Source organism: Corticium candelabrum, chromosome 22, assembly GCF_963422355.1.
Source record: "Corticium candelabrum chromosome 22, ooCorCand1.1, whole genome shotgun sequence".
NCBI classification, from domain to species: Eukaryota; Metazoa; Porifera; class Homoscleromorpha; order Homosclerophorida; family Plakinidae; genus Corticium; species Corticium candelabrum.
In genome coordinates, this window is record NC_085106.1 from 4896963 (window position 1) to 4922318 (window position 25356).

Sequence of the window (25356 nt, forward strand, 5' to 3'; positions counted from 1 at the left end):
GTTTTTCTTTTGACAAACAAGTCGTTTCAATAGCATAATTGTAGTGATGAATTTTGCTATCTGGATCACTGAACCCTTGCCAATATGCACGAATGGTGTTACTCTGCTGACTGTCGATATCCAACTCTCCTGATATTCCATCGATCACATGTCCTGATAACGGAGGACTGCTGTCTACAGTAATAGCAATTTGTTTTGATGAAGACAATTGAGCATCGTTTGTTGCGTTCACAGTGAGATAGTACGTACGAGAGTGTTGGCCAAATTCACGAAAAAACTGTCCCGGGTGTAATTCTAGATCATATGTGAAATAGCTACAGACGTGTAGCGGAGTGCAAGAACAGTTGGATTGGTCACATTCAGACTAATAGAAATGCAAATAATATTATAAAATTATAAATTTATGGATAGTAAATAGCAAACCTGCGATTTAGGTCTGGTGATTATGCGGTCTTGTCCCATTTGACTGCCTTCTTGTGTCTCTCCCAGTTTCCAGAAAGCTTTTATAATTCCGCTATGAAGATCTTCTACACTGAAAGCGATTTTCAGCGTACGCAGCTCTGTAGAATTGAGAAAAGTTAATCCTATTTCTCTATCTCGTGTTAGCCACAAGTTAGATATATAGGGTATTGAAAAATCAACGTGAATCATGATGCTGTCTATTTGACTGTTTCCCCAAATGTCAACCGCCTTTACCCACACTGTGATATGATTTCCATCATTCGTGCTGGTGGAGATGGTGTAGTGTTGCCATAAGTCTAGACCGGTGGCTCGCGTCGGCACATTATGAAATGCGGAGTGTCTGGGTATTTGGGGATTGAGCCCGTATGAGATAGCAAATTTATAATTGACTATTCCGTCGTGGTTTACGGTGCCGTCTAGGTCTAACATTCCCGTGGGCGGTTGATCGTAAATTCTGTCAATACTTTGTCTAAATGGAGAAATGCGCTTGAGCAAAGGCCGCTTTCTTATAAATGAGTTGTAGAAGTGTCCGGTCCAGTTACAGAACAGCTGATCTTTGTTGACAGTCTTCCATAGATTGTGACCTGTATTGACGGCATGTGGAAAATATAATGGATAGTTGGAATCAATGTTCACTATTGATGAATCGTCGTAAAGTACAAACCGTCTAGTGATTCTGTAGTTACCTGCCACGTCGTGTACATAAAGAACAACAGAGATGAGAGACGAAGCATTCAGGTTGAATGTGTAACTATTATCTTGGGGATCAAATAGTTGACGGTTAAATGGAATCGCTGTTTCTGCTAAATAATCTCCCTTTATTTCCATCTGGTAAATCTCTAATGTAAATTGACTGATTCCTGATCCACCCGCCGTGTCATACCATCCATCCCAAGTGACCATTAGTGTACTTTGCTTTGTGACCTTGGACCCAACTGATAGCATACTGGACGACGTGATACCGGCAGGGCAGTCGATGGCGCTTTCTACGCTGCAATGAACAGGAGGAACGCGGTCAAATAGAAATGACGCAGTGACATGGTCGGTAAGTCCGGAGTAGTAGTGTGTCGTCGTGGGCAGTGAAGACACGTCCATGTTTGCAATGACTATGTATCCCCCGTTCTCGATTTCTACATGAACGTCTAGTCTAAACAAAATCAAAGCTCGTTAGTACGAAACTATATACGTCGCGGATGATGTAGAAATGACCCTTCGTCGTGGTTGAGCTTATGCTGTGAGAGATCAAATGTGAGAGTGCAGTCCACTGGAGAAGACGGTGCGCTATTTGACAAAGTCACGTTCCTGCCTACGTGCTTGCACTGCAGACTAGAACGGGCAAGTTTATGAGATCCGTCTGCAATAGCAACAGTTTTTGAAAATATTGTACATTAGCAGCATAAGACAGTGTGTGAGCTAGAGTAACCTGATTGACGAGAAATTAATGTAGCGTGCGCTCTTGTGATACCGAGGTGATAGTTATGGATCCACGGGGGACTTGAAGAATTTCTATAGTCAGTTTTCCAGCGTGTAGTTGAAAATGTTCCTTCTCCTATTTGCGGACCATTGAATTTCGCTTTCAGTGTTACGATTGCTTTGTCCGGTACGACGTTTGTGTATATGGTCTCCTGCTGTGTATACGTGTAGTTGGCAAAATGGCGGAGTGCAGTCTCTACCAGACTAACGTCTAACACGAGCACATCGGGATATTGAGTAACTATTAGCAGAAGACGTGGTTATTTCAATGGACGTACGTAACAAGAAATAGAAAGTATGCGTTTAATAATAAATGCCATTAACCTTGGAGACATTTTGGACTTCCCGAAAAGCCTGGTGCGCATGTGCATTTATCGGCAACGTAGTCACTGCCCGTGCAATAGCCAGGCCAGCACCAATTATTCAACCAAGAACAACGAGCTACAGACACAAATATACACGCGGTTTTACGCAGTTTTACATGCCAGGTGAATGTTACACAATGTAATCTTTTAATGAATTAAAGCAATGCACTTACGGACACAATTTTCTCTGTTCGGAGACATTTCATACGCTATGGAAGTAGGACTGGCATTCGAATGGCATTCTTGACACGTGACATTATCAGGACTCGTACACGCTTCCACAATACAGTTGGGAATGAGCGGGCATCCTGAAATGCAATACCATTCTAAGTAGGGTACAGTAAAACGGCAAGAATCAATGCAACTGTCTTACTGAGACTGCAGTAGTGTTTTTCTCCATAGAATTCGTCAGTGTCTCTGCACCTGCATGTGTTTGGAAAATAGCAAATGCCACCATGTTGACAGTTTGGAGAACATATTGCTGTACAAAGTGTACTAAAAATTTTTTTATTCAAATTGACGGTAAAGGCAAAACTCACGAATTAAACACTGTTTATTTGAGTTTATTCTCCATCCGCTGCAACAGTCTTTGCGATCAACAGTTTTATAGTAGTGGTAATTATAATAATAATACCTAGGCAATTCTGTTATTGTTTCATAAATAAACAATTGTTGCAAAATAATTTACCTCGTTCCTGTACATCGGTCCCACCCTAAACGACCACACGAATATCTGTACCTCGAACTTCCTTGCCTTTGAGTCGTTGTAGTCGTTTGGTACGGGTATCTGTAAAGCATTAGTTTCGCTGGAGATTGTTTGAATATGAATAATGTTCTTGACATTCTTTGAAGCAGCTTACATGCATTCATTTGGGCCGAGTGTTATTGATAAGACAGTAGCTGCAAAAGCAATCGCTGCTATAAAGCTGAAACGATAGTCCATCCTGACCTCACTTGATCTGAAACATAAATGTACGCTAGTGTAAGCATGATACTGTATACATTCATGGTGTATATATAATTCTGACATACGGTACTTGTAAAATGATTGTTTAAATTTCACTTGCGTGAATTCACGAGGGATGCGTAACATGATGCACTCAATCTATGTGTGTGTACCGCCAGCTTGGTCGTAGCTACTAAACCATTCTACAGCGACCAAAGTTTGAGATAGACAGAAATTTGGGTTCTTAGTAATTGGATTAAGAATTTGAGTTAACATAACTGCAATAGCCTGTCATAGTTCTATGGTTAACGTTGTTTGGGGGGGGGAGATGCCTCTAGGGCGTCGGCGTAGTGATAGAGACTGGTGGGTTTTGTTGTGTTGCTGAATTAGAGTGCTAGACACAACACATTGGCGACGAGGCAAAGAACAAAACATGGCGTCGATAATCGGGAAAGTGGGGCCCTTTGATCGAACTCAAGATGAATGGGAACACGTACGTAGGGTTTTACTTTACGGCGAACAAGGTGACTGACAAAGACCAACGGAAGAGGTAGTGTTGTTGAGCGTATGTAGCGACCAAACATACAAACTCAGTCGCAATCTTTATGCACCGCAGACACCGGATGCAGTCGACTATGACTACATCGTCAAGAGAGTCCAAGATCACGTGAGGCCAAAGCCTAAGCCTTCTGTTATTCTACGACGGTTTAGATTTAACCATTGTAACAGGAAAGAAGGTGAGCTTGTGGCGGATTTGTGACGGAATTGCATCGATTATCGATAGACTGTGCCTTTGGGAACACTCTCTCAGACATGTTATGAGACAGACTGGTGTACGGGATAAATGAAGAGAAGATTCAGCGAAGACTCCTGCAACAAGTCAACTTGACATGCAAAAAAGTTGGTCTTACGTCAACAGCAAATCAAGCACCAGTGGCAGTACATCAAACGTCAATTAGGAGGGACCGTACACCAGAAAAGAATAAGTGTTATCGTTGTTTGGGTTGGCATCTTCCCAAGCATGTCGTTTTCAAACCGCAGAGTGTACGAAGTGCAAGAAACGAGGCCGTATTGTCAGAGCGTGCCAAAGTTAGTCAAATCAACAAGAAGAAACAAAGGCAGCCCACCAAATAAGCTAAGAAGAAGATTTACAGGAATCAGAAGAAATGTTAGAGACGGCAGTGAACGCGGTAAACATAGTGGGCGTGGCAATGAAGTGAAGCCACTCAAGGTAGAGGTTATTATTAATCAGGAGATGGAGATAGACACTGGGCAGCGGTAACACTTGTGAATGAAGCTACTTTCAAGACATTACGATCTAAACGGAAGGCCCCCGGATTGCGTAGGCCACAACTACATTTCAGATTGACACATTCAGGAGAATCACTATACTTTGGTTGGTGAAACAGATTTGAAAGTGAGATATGGGCAGCAGGTGGCTTCCCTGCCATTGATCATTGTCAAAGGCAAAGGTCCAAATTTTTTCGGTAGAAACTGGATGCAGGTCAGACCCTAAAACTGAAATGGGAAGAGAAATTCCACCTTCATACCATTGGTAGAACATCAGAGGAGGAAGGAAGATTTCAACAGAAGGAATTTATCAGCAAATACAAGCAAGTATTCAAGGAGGAGATGGGACTACTGGAGGGAGCAACAGCATCGATATCAATGAGATCAGATTCCGCACCTCGGTTTTTCAAGCCTAGGCCCGTTCCATATGCGTACAAAGAGCTAGTCTAACAGGAATTAAGACTGTTGGAACGAGACGAAATTATAGATACCGTTAGATTCTCCGATTATGCTGCTCCGGTAGTACCGATTTATTAAAAAGGACGGTTCAATCCGGATATTTGGTAACTTTTGGTTGACGATTAACCAGGCTGCTCCTTGTGAGAAATACCCATTGCCCAAGATCAATGATATATTTGCCTCTCTAGCTGAAGGTCAGTTGTTCACCAAGTTAGATCATGAGCCAAGGTTATCAGCAGGTTGCGCTTGATGAGGCATCGCAGAAGTACGTAGTCATAAATACTCACTTATGGTTGTTCAAGTACAAACGCCTGCCGTTTGAGGTGGCCTCGAATTCAGCCATTTTTCAACGAGTAATGGACATCCTCCTCCAGGATACTCCCATGACAGTGGTCTATTTGGACGATATTCTAGTGACCGGACGTTGTCTTGAGGAACACTTGCAGAACCTAGAAATGGTATTACAACGCCTAGCCAACTCGTGATTGCGGCTAAAGCAGCTAAATACGCGTTTTTGCAGAATGAAATTAGTTAGCTAGGCCATACTATCAATAGCCAGGGACTAGCGCCAGACAAGAAGAAAGTTATGGCTATTCAAGCTGCACCTGAACCCAAAAATGTTACGACGTTACAATCCGATCCTTCTTGGATATGATTAATTACTGTGGCCGGTTTCTACCGTAGCTGGCTTCAAGGCTGGCTCCTTTGTATCAGCTGTTGCGCCAGAAAGTACGTTGGCAGTGGAAAGATGAGCACAAGAAAGCGTTCAGACGAGCGATGAAGGCTCGATCTCCAGTCTGGTCAGGTGATGATGCATTTTTACCCGAGGCAGGAAGTCGTCAGCATGTGATGCCTTACGGTACGGGGTAGGAGTCGTACTTTAATTCACACCGGCTAAACAACGGGTACTACTGAGCGACCAATCGCTTTCGCATCCAGAAGAAGCAGAAAGAGAATATGCGCAGATAGACTGCGAAGCTCTCGCATTGCTGTTCGGAGAGAAGAAGTTCCACCAATACTTGAGTGGAAGAGCATTTACAATTCTTACCGACCACAAGCCGTTCGTCTCGCTGTTAGGAAAGAATAAGGGCGTGCCTTTGATGGCATCAGAGGAGGAGGGAGGGGAGGGGAGGGGAGAGGATGGGAGGGGAGGGGAGAGGATGGGAGGGGAGGGGAGGGGAGGGGAGGGGTAGGGGAGGGGTAGGGGAGGGAGAGAGAGGGGAGGGGAGGGAGGGAGGGAGGGAGAGAGGGATGGATGGATGGAGAGAGGGATGGATGGATGGATAGATTTTATTGGATGGATGGATGGATGGATAGATTTTATTGTATATCATGTCAATTTTCTAATACAAAGACATCAGCTAGATACAGTAAAAGCTACATGAAATGTCAGCTAAAACTCTAACCTAAGTAATTAATGTGGATGCGCCTGGACACGTCTGAGTTCATCAACTAAATAGGAACTACCTTGTACAATGTTTAATTTTTTCATGATCACACGAGCATTGAGTTTCTGCAGTGCAACGGAAAACCGTCGTCTCTGATATATATATATGATTGGAATCTTTAAATCTATGAGAAATATATATATATATATGTATATATATATATATATATATATATATATATATATATATAATTACGAGTCTTTGAGTAAAATGTTGGGCAAAGAAGATTGCCAGGATCAGTGGCGTCTTCAAACCGGGAGAGGCATCCGCCAGGGTCATAAGATTTGTACGAGTAAAAATTTTAAGGTACTCTCCGGAGAACTGCGCAGCGTTTAGTGCCCAGCGTAGGCGCAACCGAAATAGCAAGGTCCGGTGATCGAGGGCGTTCGCGAAAGTGTTCCAGGAATCCTGCGTAGGGATGAGTACCTCGTAGACTGTTAGAAGAATAAGATCGACGACATAGTCCATTTGCCTTCAAGGCCAAAGAGTCTCACAAAACACGGATACTCTCGAAGTGTTGCCGGACGGAAATAAATAGCACGAAAATTCCTAATCCTAGACGGTCTGAAAGTACCACGACTGTTTTCACCGTGCATGGAGCGACAGAAACGACAGAGAGATTTCCGGGAACGCGATCGCGTCAGTAAGGCTCACGCGATCTGTTAGCTAAAGTTATGCGGCAAAAAACACTTCTGATGGCCTTGATGATGCGCGAAGAATGAAATGCTTGTTTGATAGCATAAAAGGAAATAGAAGATAATAAATTACGGAAGAATGACTAATCATTTTTCATAGCGTTTATTATTATTAGAGATGCTTGGCAGACAGAAATGCTTGAAAGGCTTCTGACTCCACCTATTCACGGGACTTGAAACACGGTAAACAGTAGAATGTGCAAAACAAGAACGAGTATGCCAAGAAAATAGGTACGTATGAGACAGGTGAAGTAGAAGGACAAAGACTAGATATCTTAGTTTACAGCATGCATGCAAACGCCGGGACGTCTGTAGAGACAATGTTGGACACAGAGAATAAGCTATCCTATACTTATTACAAATGTTGAAATTTAGTGAATGGATCAACCTTTGCACGGAGTTGTATTCTAACGGGAACAGTTTCAAGATACTTCTAGAAGAGAAACGTTTATGTTGGCAAAGACCTATTTGCTTTACAATCAATACAAGTTCCTGCTGATGTTCTAGGCATGCAGGAAAAATGAAGCCGGAAGCCAAGAGAGTCCAACTCCAAAGTGATGCTACAACTGAATTGACGACTAACTGACAGCTAGTAAATTAAACTCTAGCCTGCCTCGCTGTTGCGCGCTATTATAACTAACATCAATAGACTTAGAACCGAGATAGACATTTTTACTAACTCGCTAGTAGTGAGTAGTTAGTTATAGATATCTACGCAGTTTGCTACCCTTAGCGTATCTTCCTAGAGAATTTGAGGCGTACTGGCTAGACTCGAAACTGTACTACGTGACGCAACTGTAGACATGCAGACTATATAAAGCCTAGATCTCGACTGTATCTTAGATAATTATAGCTATACATTACCTCTGCAGCGTTGACTACCCGAAGTGACGAACAGGATACGCGCAGATGACGATCCAAACGGCGTTGACGAACTGCTGTTCAATGTATCTGGCGAGACGCTAGAGCCCGACCTAGAGGGCGTGGCCAGACCACCCGCGGCTTTCTATGTAATAGGATAACAATTAACTGTTAGTAATTGAATTATATGTTTATCATTGGGTGAAAATTACTTTTTTATCCGTATATAGAATAATTCCATCCTTATAAAAGTAATTTCTATTTTGATGGCAGCGACATGTGTAGTTGCTAAACGTCAACAAACTAAGATTTCTTTCACGTGTTTCTAGATCAATTTCAGATGATTGCGTAGACAAAACGCGTTATGGACTATAGGTTTTGGTGATGCTGCATGTGTAAGCGAGTCCCAGTGGCGTAGCTAAGGACAGCCCTCCCAATGTTTGTCTATACAGACATGAACTTGTAATGCGGTTACGATTGCCTGAATGTAGTATGCAACTGGATGGATGTTTTCTATTGTATACTGCATGGATGTGATACCAGTGCACGTGGTTGCAGTGGCATCTAGACCAGACTTTAATGACAGTGGGATCGGATATAACATTGTCTACACTAGTGGTGTTATATACACGATGTTATGTCAACTGATTTCGGTAACGACTTTTCAATCAATGTATACGGTACACACATACACACACACACACACACACACACACACACACACACACACACACACACACACACACACACACACACACACACACACACACACGCATGCATACAAACACATGCACATACATTTTCGGTTTGTATTGAAAGAGCCCATAAGACTCAGCATAAACGTTTACATTGCAATCTCATAGAAATCAATTAGGCTAGATATCATTGCTACCTTTAGCTTCGGAGCCAGATCGCTTTTGAACGTGAGCGGGTGGAAAGGCCGACTGAGATGGCGGAGAGAAAAAAAGTTTGCGTACAAAACCTTTTTTCTTTCCGCCCTCTCATCCGTCCTTCCAACCCCTCACGTGCAAAAGCGGTCTGGCTCCGAGGTTATGTTACATTAACATATAGTTATAACTCTTTTCCTTTCTGTAAGTGGTCTCCACGAGGTATTAATTAATTAATGTATTGTGTTTCCTTTCATTCCGTCATCTTTATTTGCATCCATAACATGATGTGTGCCTAGACGCAGCCACTATCTAAAGCGTTCACTGGGAGTTTCACCATAAACAGAAGAGTTACAAATTCTCATGTAAATACACACATACATACACACACACACACACACACACACACACACACACACACACACACACACACACACACACACACACACACACACACACACACACTTACACAATATGTGACATACATATATGTACGTACATACACATAACGGAAATAACAGCAGTCAAATTAAAAAAATTATTAAACATAGACATATAGTCTGAGCTCCCTCCCCCCAATCACGGAATGCTGGCTACGTCACTAAAGCGAAGTGCTGATGGTGGAGTTGATCCTTCTATGAATAATGCTCCAAGCTTGCATGGTTTACAGCAACTACGCCAGCGCAACGTAACGTCAACGTACCGTCAGCGTATAGCCAACATACGCTTTCGGCACGTCACCCTAAAATCAATAAAGGGCTCTAATTTATTTCTGCGTCAACTCAGCGTCAAGCGACGCTGATATTTATTACTACACTGACGTTTTAGGTTGGTTTGTTGTTGCGAACCAGGCATTTATATTTGCCGAGCTATCACTAGACAGCTCGCATCCATAGGCTACTGGTAAAATGCAATTACTAATTTTGCAATAGTTTATTATTTTGCTTTCATGAAATCGTATAGGGGCTATAGAAATTGTTATCGTTATACGCATACGGTTCTGTAGGAATACAAACTTTTGTCATTCAAGAAAACTGGGTTACCGGTTGTCTTTGCTCACACTCTCACTATTAGTGCTCTAGAAACACGCGCAACACTCGCAGCTTGTACGTTTGCAATAATTGTCCACTGCCAAACAACAAAATCTAAAAGCCATTTCTATCTATGCAAATTTTCGCTGCAATTGTACACATTTTGCGATCTCTAAACTAACAGCTTGGTATCTAATCAATAGCATCACACTCTACTGATCCATTCCATTTCATGAGTGCGCAGCTGACTGTAGGCAAAGTAGCTGCCGTCGCCTTCCTCGCCGTCGCTCCGTTTTGATGGCAACGAAGGCATTTCTTGCACGTCATAATCAGCAATGTATTCCCGACCATGCTGTGGACACACGGTTGCTGTCCATTGCAAGATATTGGTCTCCAGCCACGACCTTACTTTTTGAACATTAGATTGCGATGAGTAGAACGTTACCGTCGTGACATTCCGATTGTAGGCCATCAGAGACTTCAAGACGATAGACGTGATTACAATACAATAATTTGCTTTGTAGTATTAGAAGTAAATACCTTGATAATGTTTCTGAGTGAAGACATTTCACTTCTATCGTTTACCCACACGGTGACGGTTCCCTCAAGGTGCATGGCAAATACTTGTTGCATGATTTCAAAGAGAGGACTGGGATTGTTGGCTGTTGAGTAAATTTCTTCTTTAGCACTTTTGCCTTCTTGTAACGGATACAAGGCTTCTAGTCTTGGTGCTACAACGCAAAACAGTGCAATAGCATTTAGTTGACAAGTCTTTCTATGAAACAGTTTGTACTGCTGACATATCAACGAGTAGATCTCCGTTTTTTCTATACAATTTCTGCCTTCTACAGTGCACGCGTGTTCCCGTGCTTTTCTGTTTTCTCTCAAGTATATGGCTCCACTGCTTTCCGTAACGCCGAAACCTAGCGGTAGCCAGTGGATGAAGTTGTTGCAGTGCTCTAACTTCTTTTTCCAAACATTTCCTGTGACCAAAACAGACAACACAGTATAGGATATGAACACATGTACGCGCGCGCGTGTGCGAGCGTATGCACACACACACACACACACACACACACACACACACACACGCACACACACGCACACACACACACACACACACACACACACACACACACACATGCGCATAATAATGTGTGATTGCTGACACTTTTACCTTGGAAGTATTTTCCGCAGTGTGTTATCATGCAATTGGTCAATGCATCTTTAACGTCTTGCTTAGACCGGATAAAATGTCTAGGAGTTAGTTCCGTCCACAAACTGTCAACTTGGTCCTTTCGATACTTCTCAGTGTCACGACAAAATTGAGAGGGATCAGACGTATCCGGAGAATCGTCTAGACCCGAAGCTCGCCATTGGTAATCTGGAGATTGGCGCATTGGAGGGAAAATATTGCAGCTTCGCTGTTTGTTGTAGGGCTCTATTCGTCTACTCGCTGGCAAACATTTCTTACATTATTCAAACACTATATACGAGTCTCCTTGCTGTCCATCAACCTACCTCGTTCTATTCCTGCTGAAACAAATTGTTGGAAATCAGACCTCGTCATGGGCGAACCATCAGTTACCCAAGCTTCCACATCTCCGTGACTGACGTGGTAATACACACTGGACCTGCCCAATTCGATACCAAAACCGAATCCATGTAAAGTAAAGTCATGTCCAGCAATTTCGACTACTGCAGAAGCCAAGTGTTGCACAGTTGTGCTCAATGCGGAATCCTTCAACTTTATCTCCAAACCCTGCAGAGCAAAATAAACAAAAATTTTGGCTGTGCACAACAAAATTGAAATTACGATTCTAAACCTGCCCAAAATGATGAAGTCGATGTGGGTCACCGACGGTACTCTCCGTTTGGTACCCTTTTACTATAGACATATGGGTACCGAAAGTCTTGCTCACGTGGTTGCTTATCTCTTCAACAGATTCTACTAATTGCGGATGCAGACGGAAATAGCGAGAGGAGTTGGGAGACATAAACTGGTCAAGAGAAAAAGTGGTTGTTAGAGGTTGTAAGTGACGGGCGTCGCTGTCGTGAAGGCACGTAGGTAGCCAGCGAGGATCGGATTGATTTATGGTGTAGAGGATATTGTCTGAGGCGGGAGGAAGGACGCAGAGAAACTGCGCCGATTGAAAAGTCTGCACGGTTCCGACACCGTCTGATTTCTTTACAGACACCTGGCAAATAGAATAACATTGTTGTGATGAAGTCTTACGCATGCGTATACACAGACCTGCAGGCGATTGGTTTCTACGTATGCCACGTGGTCAAATCCGGCACAAATAGCAAGAGCTGACAGCTGCATCAAAAGGCTATCGTTTGAAGGCGGGAACGTAGTTGGGTCTTTGATCTCTGTGCTGACAGAAACGCTAGCGGATCTACCCTCATAATGCAAAGAGTTGGCGCTGTGGGAACCCTCTGGAAACCGAGAATTGGGATCATCCCATGCTGCGTGCACAATCAGTTTTCCTTAAAGCACAGAACATATGAACATGCGGCAAAGCGAACGATAGAAGTCAAACTTACGTTTTGGCCATTCTCGTTTCACTAATTGAGCGAGTCTCCAGACGCGATCCTCTAATCTCTCGCTCATCATTCTGTCGGCACATTTCAGTTTAGTAGACGACCCAGCGATAGACCATCTGCAGTCAACACACGATGCACCGGGAACACCACACCACTGCTCAGATCTTTCCTCATTTTCAAACAGAGCTTGATCACCAGCAAACTGAATGAGCCTACATACAAATAGATAATCTGACTGTAGACACCTAAACACGAATTGGAAATATTCGTATGGAATTGCCTTGAAAAGTCTTGAGAGTATCTTTTGATGCGAGAATCGATCTTCCCGCAAATCTCCACGTCGGTCCTTCCTGATGGGTAAACCTGACCGTGACTTAACTGTCGATGGTTGTTGCAAGATGGAAGAAGCTCGACTACATACAAAACAAATTTAAGATTGCCACGACTTGAGATATAATCCTAGATCTCATATACCTCTATCTTCAATCTCTCGCAATTTGGCTTTAACCCAAGCTTCGTAACTTGCGGTTGTCATGGAAATTGTGTTTTCACTCCATGCTGACAGACTATTTCTCAAATCAATGTGGATGCTGCCAGACAACAGCCCCAGTCCGATTTCGTTGCCTTGACGTCTTACTTCCGGTAAACAATGCCGCAAAACCAACTAAACCAAAAGACAAGAAGAAAATTGATGTGTAGTCTACTTATATACAGATGCTATACCTCAGTCAGTGTTAGCTCTCTGTCGTTTGTACCAAAACGAATAACAGCAGCGACTCCACTGCTGTATAAAGAGCTGGATCCCAATGTGGACACAAGTTCATAACCTTTCTTAACTACAATGGGCTCGCTCGCTTTGTTTCGTACAGACTGCAGGCAGCGCACTAAGATAGGAGAGAGACGGAAATAATTGCTGCTTGGATCCATAAACTCGCGAAACCGAAAGTTTGTCGATGCCCTCAATGTTTCCTTGCCGGTACCGTCAAAAAGAAACGTGCCAGAATCGTAGGGATCTCTGAATTCCGCTTCCCGTCTAGGGGGTGGAAGAGTGGATGGTAATGTTACTCCACTGGGAAACTGGACGTCTGCAATATATTTACTTCGATTTAATTTATTTATAAATATGATGTAAACACTTACCGAATGGTGCAATGCCTACGCCTGCATGTAACAAATAGAAGTAGTAAAATACTAATTTGTATTATAATTACGTGTTGGCTTACAGCAGATAGAGTTGGGAACATTACTGCATGGCCCACTGCGTTTGCTTGCTTCGGGACAGTTAGAGGATTCTATGCACGTTCCTTTCTTTTTGTCTCCCGTGCAGCAAGAGATTCGTGGTGAGGCGACCGCTTCACATTGAGCGCCTAGAGAAAATCCAGCAAGTGGTGCTTGTAGTAGAGCGTCCTCGGTCTTCTTGTCAAACTGGCCAGTTGGAGTGATGGTCGACTGCGGGTGGTTAGCTTTCCACAGCTCTTGGAAAGCCCTCACTTGAAGAGATGTCAAATTTCTTGCGGCGTCTGTCACGTGACTAGAACGCAATAAGTAGACATATTTAAACGGTTTTAATCGAAAGGTTTTGCGTCTACTCACGTAAAGTACGTGTACGGATTATTAGAACGCTGCCACTGACTGTTTGAAAGGATCGACTCCATATCGTCTGCTTCTACAACTCGAATCGACATTCCGTTAGAAAACGGTCCGTTTCCTACTTGGTGTGCAGATCTCACGTTACACAGTCTTGATTCGGACCACTGCCAGCGAATGTATTGATACGGCAACGGTTCGAGCCCTTCAGATACCGTAAATACGCCAGAACCAGAGGATGGTAAAGAGCGTGTCAGAGAAGATGACGCAACATTGCTGAGATATGGAAAAGCATTGCTGCTGAAGCAAAGCTTCTCGTGACTAGACAATATCACTGTTTCGTGGGGCTGCTTACAGGCCAACTGTTGCATTATTTGTACTGCTAACGGATAACTAGAAACAGGCGAACATCCTTGCACTCCAAGAACTGCATCCTTGACGGTACCTACAACCGTTAACAGTAATGAAGTATGTATTCTTACATCGATCGGGTCACTTGACACATTACCTTTTCTGTTTTCATGTTGTGGGGTGGTTGAAGACAACGGAGCAGTTGCAGTCGTTGATTCACAATCGTTATCTTTCGAAGATGCTACTGGTGGAATGTCTTCCGTGTCTTTCAAAAATTTGTGGACCGTGCCCTTTCCCTCTTTCGTATTGTAGTATTTCTTCCAGTAAGCAGCCTGTTTGTCGTCTTCCTTTGGAATGGATTCTTTCACGTTTGAAAGCAGTAAACGAGCTGCTAATCCACAGTAAATAGGTTTATGCAAGTCAATCGTTGTCACGGAATTCCATTCGATTTTAAATTGTTTCTTAATCGCGTCGTGTTTTTCTTTCAGGTTTGGATGAGACGTCGTGTCTTTGGTGGCTTGCAGCGCAATACTATCTATTTGCCATATTCCCACTCCATCGTCTCCGGTACGAAAGGTATTTTTATCTCTTCCAAACTTGCTTTCCACCCACGCAATTTTTCTCAATAGACCCTTGCTATGGGGGAATATAGAAGAAGAATCAACGAGTCTAGTGACAGCGTCAACAACTGCGGTTCCATATGCTTTGTCTTCGTACACGTTAACTTGTTTAAAGCCTATATAAGTCACAGATCACTAGACAACGACTTATCATTATAGACACTAGCGACTAGAGGCTCTGACAGGAATGTGCAGCGTTGCTTGCTTGGTCCTTATTCTTCACGTCGAGTGTAGCCCAAGTGCTCCCTGTTGAGCTGTCTAGCCAACATTCACATTTAAAAGTATACCTAAACGATAAGTTGCACGAGCGTTCCATATACAGAAAGAAGTAAAGGAAAACACTTGCTTTTGGTCACTTGGCAAAGCCAGGTCTTCCACTACGATCTGCTCTAGATACCAACCACTACCAAATAAGCGGCTGTTGTGACCAATTCGAATGCCTCTTATTTCTCCCAAGTTGACGTTGCTTATAATTGAATACTTGTTAGTAGAACCTCTTTCAAAGTCGTTTTGCCTTATAGGGGGTTTCAATGAGTCATTACAGTTAGTATAACATAATAATAAAAATAATACGGTAATACCACATATGATCAAGTAGAACTCGATCGCTTTCTCCATCACTTCCGGTTAGAGACACATAAATGTCTGCATTCGTTCCAGCGTTGGGTAGATCGCCGGTAAAAATCTCGATAGTGTACACGTACTCCGTAGAGGATACGCCTGCAAAAACATTTTGTACAAATTAAGTGTGACGTCAAACGAGAGGTAGATGAGAACCTCTTGGAGATATCGTGCTGCTATGGATCACTTTTGCACCTAAAGAACGATTTATTTTATGTTGTATATTGCACTATACGAATCATTGGATGGGTTACAGCAAACTGCGGACGGCAGATTGGCACACTCTTGTTGTGCAGTAATCCTATCCGTCGAGTGACATTGATTGGGAGGGACACACAAACCTCGCTGTGTCATAGAAACACAACACGGAACGGCGACTGCGGGAAACGAGCAAGATGGTGCATCCGCAAATCCTTTGGCGGGGGATCTTCTTAGTGCCTGTTCAGTTATAGGTCCATACACTCCGTCTTCAGTAAGTTTTTCTTTGGGGTTATTAGCATTCCACAGTTTCTGAAATGATTCTATGAGGAATTGTTGGAGGCCGCCGTCTGTATTCGTAGAAAACATGAACGTGTCTCCACTGATTCCGCGCCACTGAGAGCTGCTGCTAGCTGATAAAGCTTGCTTGAAGTCGTCATACGATGATACATCCAGTGCTACTCCCTTCATGTAATCAGATTTCCCTGGTTGATCTTCTTTCTGCGAGAGACCGCATCTAAAGTTGGAGCTCCATGTATGAAGTATGTACTGCTCAACGACAGTGCGCAATGCTGACGTCACAACCAGAGAGGTTGTAGAGCCCATTAGGACTGTCTTTAGAGCTGCGGCGGCATCTTTGTGGAGGTACGGTAGCACAGTGTCGGGCATGCACAGCTGCTCGATTGAATGGATCTCGTCGACAAGACCGGGATGATCACAGTGAAGCTGGTGCAGAATTTGAGATGAAAGCCCTCGAGATAAACTGGTTGAGCAGTCACTCTGACCATCTGCCATCATACCAATGGTCACTAAAAACAGCAAAGTATATCTCTTCGTGTAAATTAATGTGTTCGTAGTACGCCAAACATTCGTCATTTCCTTGTCCTTTTTCTATTCCGTTAACAGACAGAACTCTTTCGGTTCTACCATCGTCTTCATCCACTGCCAGCCACCTCTTGCACGGAAACGTGTACTTATACCTGCAGTCACCATGAGCAGTAAGTACATCAGATATGTATTTATATTTAGTGTTTCACAAGCACATGAACATACTCGTCTGTTCCGTCAGTTCTCGTCACCACCACCTTGTCTATGTACCAACCAGGTGACGTACCTTTGTTGTCATGACTAACGGCAAGGCGCTTTAGGCTTCCCAATACTCTGCTTGTTCGAATGTTGACTACACCCACGCGTCCTCTACTAAACGAGCCACTACATAAACAGAGCTGCTGTATTAATAGTATAATCGCTGATACACGATAGAGCTGAGCTAATTAGCTAGTTACCTGTTGGGTGAAGAGAAAGTGAACTTCTGTGTAAAATCCCACTCACCTGCTAGAGCGATGCTGACAGAAGCACTCGTTCCACCCAAATAAACATCGCTTGTGTAAACGCTAATCTTATAGACGATTTCTATATTTAAATAACAAATATCCGTCATCTTGATTATATATATATATACGCAATATCTGGGAAACCTTGGACATGATGAGTGAGAAGATATTGAATGTCTATCTTTCCTGGGTCCCAGTGAGTATTATCAGGTACGTGTTGGTGTCCACACCAGCCATTGAAATTGTACCAATCATCAGCTGACATGCGCGTTTTTGAGTTTACTCCGTACGCGTCTTCTGAACGGTATTCTAAGCTCTTCCTCTTAATGCCCGTACGTGATTCTATCCATCTCATTAGCTCTGCCACTGTGGTTTTCAATTCTGTAGGCATCGATTGAGCGTTTTTCGCTATCCAAGCTATTTCTATTTGGATTGCGTTTGCACGGTTGGTCTGTGGCCCTCCTTCTATCCTTCTCAACGCCCGAGATGCAACGCTGATTGGATAATGTTGATGCACTTTCGTGACTGATTTATCAATATGAACTGTAAAATGTGGCGCAATTCCTTTCTTGTCATAGTACATTTTTGTAGACGGTGTGTAGTTTGGACTTTCGGTAGTGTGCAGAACTCCGCGAAAAACTTTTCCAATAAAAGTACCGCCGTTTATATATTCTTGCGGTAGTTTTATGGCACCACTCCACCAGTTACCTTTAATTAAAAGAAAATTTGAAAATTATCTGTGTCGGTAGATTATCTAGATTGACTTCAAATTCACTGTCACAGACACAGACACATACACAGACAGACAGACAGACAGACAGACAGACAGACAGACAGACAGATCCCGGATGTTACGTGGCAGCGGCAGTTGTTTTGTTTCTCGCTAGTTTGAGTGTACCTACAAGCTATTTGCCATTACAATATGGCTGATGACAAAGAAAACTGTCCGTTTCCGTCGTGTCATGTGTCTGGAAAACCTCAGCGTCTTCTCTGTCATGTTCGTCAAACTCATGACTCAGATGACGTCCCCGCAGAGTTTGTCTCTCGTCTGAACCTACATCGCTGTCAAGACTGTCGGCAGTGGTTTCTAAAGCTGAATCAACATTCTAACCAGTGTAGGAAATCAGCAAGGTCTTCTCTAACCTCAAAGTCTTCACAACGGCCGTCGGGAGATTCGAATCCCCACCCCCGCCCCCCAGGTGCGGAAGCCTCCGAAGGTGCCGAAAGCAATTCGGTTGTGGCGCCCGCTGTCGTGAATGCAAGAAGTCACTGTCCCATCGTCTCATCTCAGGTTCCTCCAAGTGTACACGTACCATGCACTGTGCCTTCACAGGCGTGGCAGTTTATACGGGACCTTTCCGTGGAAACAATTCTTCGGGCATCGCCGCCACGAACAATCAATACTATCAAATCAGGTTCAAAAGCCTTGTTTCAGGAATGCTGCCTATATGTTATGCGCCAAATAAGAGACAATCCTTTGGATGAGTCACCTTGGAAACTGTTCTTTTTGCTTCCAAGAATGCTGCTGTCTCCCCTCTCTAGAGGTGGAAGAGCTAGTTCGAAACAAGTGAAGTCTCTTTACCATCAGTTCCTAAATTTTGAATGGGGCAGTTTGGCTAAGTTTAATGAGTCTCAGCCATCTAAGACAACCGTAGACAATCGATTAGAGACACGAAAAGCAGCTTTGAGGCTAATAAGGTGTGGAGAGCTTTCTCGAGCATCTAGAGTTCTCATGAGCTCAGGCCTGGCTCCTCCAACATCTCAAACAGTCAAGAAGCTTTCTGATAAACACCCTAAGAGCAAGAAAGAGATTTCTCAGAGAAAATGTACCAGTGACCAGATATCTTTGAGTAGGAGTCAACTCTTCAAAGCAATTCAAAGTTCTCCAAACGGATCAGGTACAGGGCCGTCAGGTTGGCGGTACGAACATTTCCGTGTCCTACTTGAGAATGAAGAGCTAGCTGATTGCCTTTATTTTGCTTGCTCTTGTATCGCTCAGGGAAACTTACCTGATCCAGTGACATCTCTTTTGTCATCATCACGTCTCATCGCTTTACCAAAACCTAATGGGGATGTAAGGCCAATTGCAATAGGCGAAACCCTGCGGCGTCTCACTGCCAAAGCAATGTGCATGCAGAAAAGAAGTGATTTTGCCAACTTTTTCCATCCCCTACAGCATGGTGTGGCTACTGACGGGGGTTTAGAGATGCTTGTGCACCATGTACAACTGCTTTTGGAGGAAGACTGTGATAGGATCTTTGTGAAGACAGATGTCAAGAATGCCTTCAACTCTGTACACAGACGGCATCTGCTAGAGCAAGTGTCCTCAAGACACCCTGACATTTTACATCATGTCTCTCAAATGTATTCTAAACCTAGTTCTCTACTTTTTCAGCAAGGGGGTTCTCCAGTCATCATCCAGTCCGAGGAAGGGATTCATCAGGGTGATCCCCTGGGCCCCGCACTTTTCTCGACAGCAATACATCCAATCTTGAGTGATCTGCAGAATTCAAACACCTCTATCAGAGTTTTGGCTTACCTTGATGATGTCTTCATGGTTGGTTTGCCCCAAGATGTCCTATCTGCTTTAGATGATCTACGACCTGCATTTGAAGCCATTGGCCTTTCAATTGCCAATCATAAATGCAAGATCTATTCTGGTTTAGACTCACCATGCCTGTCAAGTAACACAGCCTCGTCTATCCCAGTCACATCTGATGGCACAGTGATTCTTGGGACCCCAATAGGCAGGGATGATTTCATTTTTGCTTCTTGTGATGACACTGCTAAATCAGGCAGCCAGCTATGTGATAAGCTAGTAGATCTAGGGGATGTTCAGAGTGCGATGTTGTTGCTGCGATATTGCCATGTACCTCGACTCAACCATCTTGCTCGAACAGTGTCGCCTGCATTATTACTTCCAGCGGCCAGAATCCACGACTCACTAACCAGGAAGACATTCACTCTTTTGATGGGCTACGAAAATATTGGAGATAAACCTTGGGCTCAGGCTTCCCTGCCAATCAGAGTAGGTGGATTTGGCATGACACCACTAGTATCGCTCTCTCAATGTGCGTTTGTCTCATCGTGGGCCCACAGCATCAAAGAGTTGCCAAACTATTTTTCAAGTCTGAATCAAATTCTTGATAATGTGGTCCACGGTGACCACGGTGATCCCCAGAGAGGTTCTATAGCTCAAGCTCTTCGTGAGGCAGTGCCTTCTGACAAACAACTGGAAGATATGCTACGGAATAAAAGTAAACTACAAAGAAAACTGACACAGGATTTAGCCAGCACTGCCATCACTGACATGATTATGATAAGCTCATGCGATAGAGAGGCAGCAAGACTTCGGTCTTTGCAAGGCAAAGGGGCAGGGGCATGGATAAATACGATACCAACTTCGCAGAAGCTCGCACTAGAATCCCGCGATTTTCGCTTGGCGGCCTGCATGAGGTTGGGATTGTCTATGCCCTTCAAAGGATATATCCAAAGATGTGATTGCGGTGTCTCCCTTGATGGATCTGGCTATCATTTCTTGACATGTAAATGGGGTGGTGGGCCTGTCTGGTCCCACGAGTCCATAGCTGCAGTGTGGGCAGATTGTTTGAGAGATCTCCATATACACCACCGACGGGAACCTAGAAACAGGTACTCAAACTCAAATGACCGCCCGGATATCTCTGTTTTTGACTGTGGCTCTGGGTCTAATGTGGACCTGGACATCTCACTGGCGCACCCATGGAGCTCTGAAATCGTCAGCAGTGCAGCACACACAGATGGAGCTGCAGCACTAAAGAGAGAAGAGAAGAAGCTGACCAAATATTACAAACAACTCCTTCCTGGGGGAGAATCGTTCACCATTGTCCCTTTAGTCCTGGAGCATTTTGGAAGATGGGGCAAGGAATCAGAATGTTATCTACAACAATTGTCCCTCAGATCTACAGACGACTTGGGAAGACTGAACAGGGCGGAGTTTTTGCTGCAGTGGAGACAACGCATTTCAGTTCAGTTGCAAAAATGCAATGCGAAAGTTATCTACCGCAAGGTAGAGGGGGTGCTGAGAAGTGGCAAATAAGAAGTGTTATCTGTGATAATAGAGAAGAAACGTGGACCAATACGGTCCATATATCATATATGTTTTTTCAAGTGTAGTTTATGCAGAGAACAAAACTTTCAAATATTTTACTTTAGACGTGGCTGTACTAGCTCCTCTAGCCTGTAATAGTTTCGATGTTTGAAATTATACTACCATTGACAGACAGACAGACAGACAGACAGACACTACTTTTTTTTAGTAAAGGAGCAAGCACGTGTGTATTTAATTGGACTGATGAGGACATTGTGTTGTAGAGGATTTAGCCTCCATCTGTACGTACTTTGTTCTATTGAATAAAATACCTTTGACAGACAGACAGACAGATAGACAGACTGACAAACACAGACAGACAAGCAGGCACTCACACACACACACACACACACACACACACACACACACACACACACACACACACACACACACACACACACACACACACACACACACACACACACACACACACACACACACACACACACAGTAGTGATCTGAGTGTACCGGGCTTGTCGGGTGAATTGAAGGTTCTTTCTATCCACGACTTGAAGTAATACATACTGCTGTATGCAGCGGTCCCAGTTGATGCACCATAGCTAGCAACGCCAATCAGAAAATACAAACCATTGTACTGTGCAAACAATGGACCTCCAGTATCAAAGAAACCAGAACCCAATCGTTTTCCTTCAGTACATAAAACTGATTCATGATACACTGCTCCTGAGCTTTCAACGAAAGGCTTGCATCCTACTGTTGCTAACATGGACACAGTTGCCTCTAGCAACTCTCCAGTTGGGTTATTGCTTCCCCACCCGGACAGCGTGGCCGCCAGCCCTCCTTTGATAGTAATACTGCTTTCTCCGCTGGGCAGTTGGATAGTCTGGATTGCTAAAGAAATGGACGCGTCTTCCCTCAGATGAATAAGTGCAATGTCATTTTCTCTTGTGACTGGATTGTAGTCTTTGTGTATAAACATGTCTTCTTCACCAAACGGCAACAACTGCAAATCATGTTCATCAATGTTATGGCCACCAAGTCTGATCAAAAATTTGCTTCCAGATTTTAATTTATCTTTAATACCATTCGGGAAGCATCGTGCCGCTGTAACAACCCATTCTTTTGAGATTAGAGCAGCGCTGCAAAAGTGACGGGAAGAACCATCATTTAGGGTATATCTTAATTGGACATGCCATGGGAGTGAATGCTGAACTGCTGCTTGCAATGAGTCTCCAACAGAACGTTTTATTGCCTCCTTGACAAACTTCGTGACGTATGAAACTTTTAAGCTCGTTGCACTCCCTCCTGATGTCACAGCCACGTATACCGTCGTTCCATGGGTTGGAACAGACACACGTTCAATTTGGCCAAATCCTCCAAAAATGGGATCTCCAAACGGATACCCAATACCATTCTGGTTCTGCAATATGACGTCATGTAATGATGTAGAAATGTACATCACCGGTCCAGTATTGTCATTGCTTGAAGTTTCTGGTTGAGCACTTTTGACAGTTATTTCAAGGCTCCTGACGTCTGTGGAGTCTGTGCTAGGATTGACATCAACTCTAAAATAACTTGGATATCTAGGCACAGGCACTGTCTCCTCTGGAGCCACCCGTTGAAAGATCACTTTATCGATGTCTGCAACAGTAAAACTGAGTCACAAATGCAGACATAATTGCTTGTAATTACTCAAGCTTGTGACATCAGTGATTTACACTTGTAGTTAAAGACTAACCAAATGCCTAAAATTATTTAGTACTGTAAATAAATTTAACAAAGGAGGTAAAAAAGACGACACAAAACAACAAGCAATTAAGGAGACTAAACGCAAGAACAGCTAAAAAGTTGAGCAGAACATAGAAAAAAGATTCCCAAATATGGAGAAAGAACACTATAATGAACACAAGTAGGCAGTATGTAACACTAGTGAGTTTAGCAAGTGCATAATACCACTATATTACTGCACAAATCTTTGTCAAATTTCAGATGAGGCTCAATGTTTATCCCAAGTGTCAGTCAAAGTAAAAGTCAAATCGATCTCATACCTTCAAAGCCTACCTGCTACCTACAGACTTAGAAATTTCAAAGATTAGGTCAAAGGTAGCATACACTCCCGCATACATATAACCTATAATGTTTATGTCGTCTAGAAAATCGCTTTCAATCACACGCATCATGTTCAGGTTGCACTCTATAGCCAAGTCATGCAAGTACTAGGTCCTGTGAAATGTTACAGATTGCAACAAAGCTGTGTATAGGCTGCAAGCATGTGTGTCTACGTTAACTGCTAGAAAACTATAGTGCAGTTCTACTCTACCAAACAGGGCGTCTTCTCACAAGTGAGCAAGAAAGCAGTACTAGATTAGGACCCACTAACAGTTCCTCCACGCTGAAATACAGGGTTAGGCCAGACCAAATAAATTTCTTGATGCTTGGATTTACCGGTCAAGTTTTGAGCTTGACAAAAATAAAATAAAGTTTGATGTGCGCATGTGTTATGAGGAATTCAGTCGATGTTAAAAAGAGTCATTTTAGCGCGTTAAAAAGAGTCTTTTTAACAAAGTAGCTGTTAAAAGGACTCTTTTTAACACCAACTGAATTCCTCACAGCATGCTATGAAGAATTCAGTCGGTATTAAAAAGAGTTTTTCTAACAGCTACTTTGTTAAAAAAAGACTCTTTTAACGCGTTAAAAAGAATCCTTTTAACAATATGCGTGTTAAAGTCTTTTTAACACTGACTGAATTCTTCATAGCTTGTGTTAAATTCAGTCTGGCGTTGAAAAGACTCTGTTAAATCAGTCTGGCGTTAATAGAACAATGTATAATAATTTCCTTTATCACTTGATTATGTGTAAAAAGTTTTAACACGCAAACCAGCAATTGTCCATGTGCCAGGTCATTACATAATTAATTATAGCCTGTTATGCTGTTATGTTTTGTCATCATGCTGTTTTTGAATCTACTAGGGGCATTAATTAATAAAGAATTAAGACTAAAAAATTCAGTTGTATATCAATTGAAGACGTATAACATATATCCGATTGTATAACCCAGATGCATCACATATGCATGATATACTCATTTAATTAATTAACAAAATCCAGTTTACATCCTTCAAGAAACAAATCAGAAACAGGAAGATGAAACATCCTTCTACATGCACCAGATATAAATCTCATACACCTATCTAGATATGAGATTTTGTGGTTCAATCAAATCATGGAATTCGATCTGCAAATGCAAAACACATATCTATGAAAGAAATATACTGCATTCCACTTGATCGAAATTCTTCAGTATTGTGACAATGTCTCTATATAATATTCAATTCTACTAAGCGGGATTCCTAGGGTTCTCCGCTCTCTGCTCCCTACAAACTAGTTAGCCAGACTGGGTGGGCAGGCAAGTCCATTTGACACGTACACCTACACAAGCAATCTGAACTATGGTCTGGAGCTTCCTGATCCTGTCGCAGTAACCAACACAAAGCAGAAAGCGTATACTACACTGATGTGTCGATCGATCTTGTGAAGTAGATTGTGTAGTTGACTAGATCAGCTACCTATAGCTGGTTCACGAATGGAACTCGTAAAGCTAAAACAGGTCATGTATCTTACCCTACGAAGCAATGACAGCGGATGTCTGTTGGTTACAGTTCAACGATGAAGCGGCCATTTTGGTTAAAGTATAACGCGCGCTATCTGACTGAATTTAACAGTGTACATTGTTAAAACAGTCGGGGCGAATGGTACGCGTTTTAAAAAAATCTAGACGTAACCTAATGATTGAGGACACTATTATACATTGTTATTTCAACGCCAGGCTGAATTTAACGTACAGAGCGTTTTTAACGTCCGACTGAATTTAACACGGATACTCTTTTTAACACGACTGTATTTAACACGACACATGCGCAGTGATGTACTGCTTCGGTAAAATGGCTTGATAGTATATATACATCCTACAACTACATATCAATAACTCCATGTAGTCCAGCGATTGTTACAGTACCGCGTTTGGCAACGTCTCTTGTTCTAGTGCATGTCCATGTTGCTAGCTCATGCACTTTGTATGCAGAGCAATGAAA

At 43.0% G+C, this 25356-nt stretch overlaps 3 protein-coding genes across 3 annotated transcripts; 1 reads left to right on the plus strand and 2 right to left on the minus strand.

The window, feature by feature from the left end:
• Positions 1 to 9892: 9892 nt before the first annotated feature.
• On the minus strand, positions 9893 to 21841 carry LOC134197084 (uncharacterized). The gene is made up of 25 exons (XM_062666325.1): positions 21773 to 21841; positions 17320 to 17883; positions 17128 to 17254; positions 16895 to 17053; positions 16709 to 16821; positions 15898 to 16650; positions 15800 to 15838; positions 15604 to 15742; positions 15369 to 15536; positions 15206 to 15309; positions 14560 to 15138; positions 14058 to 14496; positions 13688 to 13995; positions 13605 to 13625; positions 13188 to 13549; positions 12939 to 13128; positions 12745 to 12877; positions 12465 to 12676; positions 12172 to 12407; positions 11744 to 12115; positions 11439 to 11679; positions 11095 to 11373; positions 10718 to 10900; positions 10458 to 10648; positions 9893 to 10395 (listed from the first exon to the last, which is right to left on the minus strand). The coding sequence occupies exons 1-25, from the start codon at positions 21825 to 21827 to the stop codon at positions 10123 to 10125; spliced, it is 6240 nt and encodes a 2079-aa protein (XP_062522309.1). The 5' UTR covers positions 21828 to 21841; the 3' UTR covers positions 9893 to 10122.
• On the plus strand, positions 17791 to 21445 carry LOC134197085 (uncharacterized). Its single transcript, XM_062666327.1, has one exon. The coding sequence runs from the start codon at positions 18098 to 18100 to the stop codon at positions 21251 to 21253; it is 3156 nt and encodes a 1051-aa protein (XP_062522311.1). The 5' UTR covers positions 17791 to 18097; the 3' UTR covers positions 21254 to 21445.
• Positions 21842 to 21924: 83 nt separating the features above from the next.
• Positions 21925 to 22724, minus strand: LOC134197057 (chymotrypsin BI-like). The gene is made up of 2 exons (XM_062666299.1): positions 22030 to 22724; positions 21925 to 21952 (listed from the first exon to the last, which is right to left on the minus strand). Exons 1-2 carry the CDS (start codon positions 22722 to 22724, stop codon positions 21925 to 21927), a joined length of 723 nt encoding a protein of 240 aa, XP_062522283.1.
• Between the last annotated feature and the right edge of the window lie 2632 nt (positions 22725 to 25356).